The 5,302-nt window shown below is 51.6% G+C and overlaps 1 protein-coding gene across 1 annotated transcript; it reads right to left on the bottom strand.

Annotated features, from left to right (window-relative positions):
• Positions 1-3,937: 3,937 nt before the first annotated feature.
• On the bottom strand, positions 3,938-4,840 carry LOC115242700. Its single transcript, XM_029819206.1, has one exon. It carries the CDS (start codon positions 4,838-4,840, stop codon positions 3,938-3,940), a length of 903 nt encoding a protein of 300 aa, XP_029675066.1.
• Between the last annotated feature and the right edge of the window lie 462 nt (positions 4,841-5,302).

The raw sequence follows: 5,302 nt of genomic DNA, 5'->3' as shown, positions 1-5,302 counted from the left end.
TATTTTGTTTCTCCGGCTACTGCTTTGATGGAGTTTATTTTATGGTTGCTTTTTGACCCGTGTGCCGCGAGACCTGTTTTTCCGTCGATTAGCTTCTTATTCCTTACATCCGATAAGAGGTGATAGTGCGATAAGAAGTCTGATCCTATTATTGGCTGTGTGACGTCGGCTATTATGAATCGCCATGGGAATTCCCTACGTAGTCCGAAGTCCGGTTGTATGGTTGTTTCTCCGTAGGTGGATATCGTTGATCCATTTGCTGCAAATAATTGGTATGTTTCCGCCTGTTTCCGGCCTTGCGTCCTTGCGCGTGGGTAGACGCTTATGTCCGATCCGGTATCGATTAAGTATCTTATTTTTGTTTTCCGGTCTGTCATATATAGGTGGCGTGGTTCTGAGCCTATTGTAGCGATCGGTGCTACTAGAAAATGCCGAGGGACGAGTAATTTAACTACACGGGTATAAAACGAAGATATATATTCTTTTTTAAATAGGTTACTACAAACAGTCTTTATAATCACGGAACGTGCTTTCCCTTTGGTATCTCCGGACGGAAGTGACTAGAGGAGCTTTGTTTCTCCGCGCGGCAGTAGAACTGCATAGCCCAGTGTGTCAGCTGCTGATTGGCGGCTCGCGTTGGCCAGTTGCGTCTCTGGGCTTACTCTAGGGATATTCCTAGGGAGGTTTCTAGTGGCGTCGCCATGGCTGTTACCAAGGCGCGAAATTGTAAGTGTGGCAATCGCACGAACGCACTGAGACGTTCGCTGATCGGTTGTCGCCACAGGGCTCTCCCCCGAGTGACTTGGTTATCTTTGGTTGTCTTCTGCTGCAAAGCGGACTGTTCTGCGACCAGGATATGTTTTGATAACCGGTCCTGCAGCTGTCGTCTGTGTCCCTGCCGGTGCCGGCTGTTGTTTGCTTCCGGGCTGTCCTGAACCTGTGAACCTGTGAACATAAAAGTGTCTTCACGCTGTGCGTGGACCTCGAAAAAGGCTGGCTTCAGTCTCTATGTTGAGACTGTGGTAGGGCTTCCCCGGATGTTGATTCGGAATACTCGGTCGGACTGTCTCTCGAGCATTTCATATGGGCCCTCATATGGGCGTTCCAGCGGGCGTCGGACGGCGTCGACTCGTACGAAGACGTGGGTGCACGTGTACAACGTTGCGTGTGCAAAAGGTCTTCTCCTGCAATGGTGTGCTGTGGGTGCCGCTCTTACCTTGCGCATTTGTTCGCGCAGTTGTTCTTTAAAGAGTTGTGGATCCTCCGCGGGCTCTTCTTCTACAAAGAATTCCCCTGGAAGCCTGAGGGTCGTTCCGTATACGAGTTCGGCGGCACTAGCTTTGATGTCATCCTTATAGCTTGTGCGTAAGCCGAGGAGGACTGTCGATAGGATACTGACCCAATCTGGTGTTTCGTGACACATAATCGCTGCCTTCATTGATCGGTGCCATCTTTCCACCATCCCATTTGACGCTGGATGGTATGCTGTGGTTTGTGTCCTGTTGCTGCCAATCAACTTTGTCATGGCGTCGAATATTCGGGATTCGAACTGTGACCCTCGGTCTGTCGTGATGACGCCTGGTGCACCGAAGCGTGCGATCCATGTCCGATGGAAGGTTGTGACGATCGTTTCCGCGGTGGTATCCCGGATAGGTGTTGCCTCGGGCCACCTGGTGAACCGGTCTATCATCGTCAGACAGTATCTGTACCCTTGCGCTTCTGGTAGTGGTCCTACTACGTCGATGTGAATCTGGAAGAATCTGGCATCCGGAATTGGAATGTGCTGTGGCATGTGCTGGTTGTGTCTGTGCACCTTGCTCTTCTGGCAATGCACGCACGTTTTTGCCCACTCCATGACGTCCTTGTTCATCGTAGGCCATACGAAACGTTGTGCTATGATTCGCCTGGTTGCGCGGCCACTCGGATGAGAGAGTCCGTGTGTCGTGTTGAACACGCGTCTTCGTAGCTGCTGCGGTATGTACGGGCGTACATCAGCGTTTGTCACGTCGCAGTACACGACAGCGTCGGAGTCGTCGATTCGGAGTCTTTTCAGCTGTAACGACGTCGAGTTAGAGTCTAAAATGTTTTTCAGTTCCGTGTCTGTGGCCTGGCCTTCGGCCAGCTCCTGAGTGCTGATGATGACGGGCATGTCGATGGCTTGTACGCGTGAAAACGCGTCGGCGACTATGTTGTCCTGACTTGCGACATGTTCGATGTTGGTGGTAAATTGGCCTATAAAATCTAGCTGCCTTTGCTGCCTAGGAGATGCCTTGCTGGATTGCTGTTGGAATGCATAGACAAGGGGCTTGTGATCGGTTAGGATCAACAGCTCTCGTCCTTCAACTAGGTGTCTAAAAAATTTTAGAGCGCTATAAATGGCTTGTAGTTCCCGGTCGTACGTACTGTAGCGTGTTTGTGGATCGGTGAGTTTCCGAGAGAAGAACCCCAACGGTTCAACCCCTCCAGTTACGCGCTGTTCCAACACCGCTCCAGTGGCTGAATCGGAAGCGTCGGTGCGAAGGATCAACGGAGCGCCTTCAGTAGGATGCGCCAACAGAACTGCCTCAGCTAGTCGACGCTTCGTCTCGTTGAAAGCCTCCTCCGTTTTGGATGTCCAGACGACTGGACGTTTATCACGCTTTTTAGCGCCCACGAGCATTGCATTGAGTGGCGCCTATGCTTGCGCTGCATTCCTTGTAAAGCGGCGGTAGAAATTCACTATACCGAGGAATCTGCGTAACTCAGTTATGTTATTTGGCCGTGTATACTCCCGCACTGCTGCAACTCGTTCGGGTAGGAGACGAGTTCCGTCTTTCGTCACCTCATACGCGAGGTAATTCACCTTACTCGCACCCAAAACGCATTTCGCGACGTTAATCGATAACCCGAACTCGCGTAGCCGTTCGAATACGACGCGTAGGTGCTGTTGATGCTGAACTTTATTGTCCGATGCTATTAATATCGTCTATGTACGTAAAACAAAAGTCTAAACCACGTAATGCCGTGTCCATAAGTCGCTGAAACGATTGTGCCGCGTTGCACAGCCCGAACGTCATTACATTAAACTCATATAAACCGAACGGAGTGATCACTGCGGTTTTTGGTATGTCTTGTGGCGCTACCGGGACCTGGTGATACGCGCGCGTCAGATCGAGTGTCGAGAATACGTTACGACCGCGAAGGCGATGCGCAAAGTCATGCAGATGCGGGATAGGATACCGGTCTGGTATCGTGACCCTGTTGAGCCGTCGATAATCCCCGCACGGTCTGTACTCGCCTGTCTTCTTGGACACCAGATGTAATGGGCTGGCCCATTGGCTGGACGATGGTCGGCATATGCCTTGCTCAATCATGCGTCCAAATTCTGCCTTGGCTATCCTAAGCTTTTCAGGTGCTAGTCTTTTTAGCCCGTTCTGCCACAGGAGGGCCGTGTGTTTCGATGTGATGCAGCACCCCATGTTTGTTCTCCTTCCTCGTTGTCGGTCTCGTGATGTCGATGAATTCCCGCAGAAGTTCCCGATGTTCGTGGTCTGTACTCACTGTTGAGAGTGCTGGTGTTGCGACCTTGCTTACTTTTCCAGGGGTAGTGAGCTGCGTCACGCCGTCTACCAACTTCCGCCTTCTGAGATCCACTAAGAGATTAAAATGTCGCAAGAAATCGGCTCCAATGATGGGCCATTCTACTTCGGCGACGTAAAATTGCCATTCAAATTTACGGCGTAGGTCGAGGTCGATGATTCGAGTGACCGTGCCGAACGTTGTATTGCGGTTTTGCTCGCGGCGTACAACACAAACTTTGTTGGACGTACGTTACCCTTGCACCTGGCGCGTGGAAACACTGACACGTCTGCGCCGGTGTCAACAAGAAACGGCGCACCATCGGTCTTATCAGTGACGAAGAGACAATTTTGGTGTTCGACGTTGTCGCTCAACGCCCCTACTGGCGACTGTCGTTGACGTTTTCCGGTTTCTGCACGAACTCGCACGGCGGTATGCAGTTCCTCGCCTCATGAGCGAATCTGCGATGGTAGAAACAGATCCGGTCTTTGCTTTTCCTTCCGGCTGGTGTGTGCGTTCTGGACCTGGAATGCGTACGTCGCCGCTGTGGCGTTTTACTACGCGAGCGGTTACGCCTGTCGTCAGTATTCATTTCCTCGATAATTCGTCTCAATTCTGCAACCTCCATTATCAACGCGTCTCTGCCTTTTTCGGGTTGGTGTTTTGCACAAGACACGAGGGCCGTCTCGGTCGATTTTCCCTCAATTGCTGAAACGTGTGGTCCCTTCCGTGCCATTATGCGATCCGCTTGCATCGCCAATTTGCTAAGGTCCGTAGTGTCGTTACAAGCCAAAATGTCTTGCACGTTTTCAGGTAATCTGTCGAGAAACAATTCACGTAACATTCGCGTGTCAGATGGCTCACCTGCAAGATTTCTCATTCGAGACAATAAGTTGGATGGCTTGTCGTCGCCGATGCTTAAACCTCGCAGGAGTCTCCTCACATCATCCTCAGCGGAATCGCAGCAGGCGTTGAGCACCCTTGTTTTCAAGGTCTCGTACCTTTCCTCGCGTGGAGGCCGCATGATCAAATCTCTCACCAGTGGAGTGACCGATGAGTCTAGGCTCATGGCAAGTTTCTTGAATTTTCTGTCGTCGCTGACTATTCGTTCCAGCTCGAAGGCCATCTCAATTTGCGCGAACCAGCATCTCGGGTCTGCTCTCGAGAACGGCGGCAATTTTAGGCGCGAAATGGCGTCGGCCGAGGCGGTCGGCTCGTCTTGCGTGGTCTCCGCGCTGGCCGGTCGTGGCCGCTCGGGATCTCCGTTACTTCCCGTCGACATACCTTCGGCAATGCGGAATATGAACGCGATAGCTCGCACGCACTAAACTTTGTAGAAACGAGATATTCTTGCTCGTTCGTACAGTCGCGACGCGTGGGCAACGAAGCACGTGGCTACCGGCGTAATGGCGGATACTGCGCGGGCCGTGGGAACAGAGAACGTGGCCGTTTTTTCTTTTTGTATCAATCACGTCGGGGTCACCAATGTAGCGATCGGTGCTACTAGAAAATGCCGAGGGACGAGTAATTTAACCACACGGGTATAAAACGAAGATATATATTCTTTTTTAAATAGGTTACTACAAACAGTCTTTATTATTACGGAACGTGCTTTCCCTTTGGTATCTCCGGACGGAAGTGACTAGAGGAGCTTCGTTTCTCCGCGCGGCAGTAGAACCGCATAGCCCAGTGTGTCAGCTGCTGATTGGCGGCTCGCGTTGGCCAGTTGCGTCTCTGGGCTTAC

The sequence above is a fragment of the Formica exsecta genome, unplaced genomic scaffold (genome assembly GCF_003651465.1).
Source record: "Formica exsecta isolate Colony F162 unplaced genomic scaffold, ASM365146v1 scaffold616, whole genome shotgun sequence".
Taxonomy (NCBI): Eukaryota; Metazoa; Arthropoda; class Insecta; order Hymenoptera; family Formicidae; genus Formica; species Formica exsecta.
This window is presented reverse-complemented; position numbering and strand designations above follow the sequence as displayed.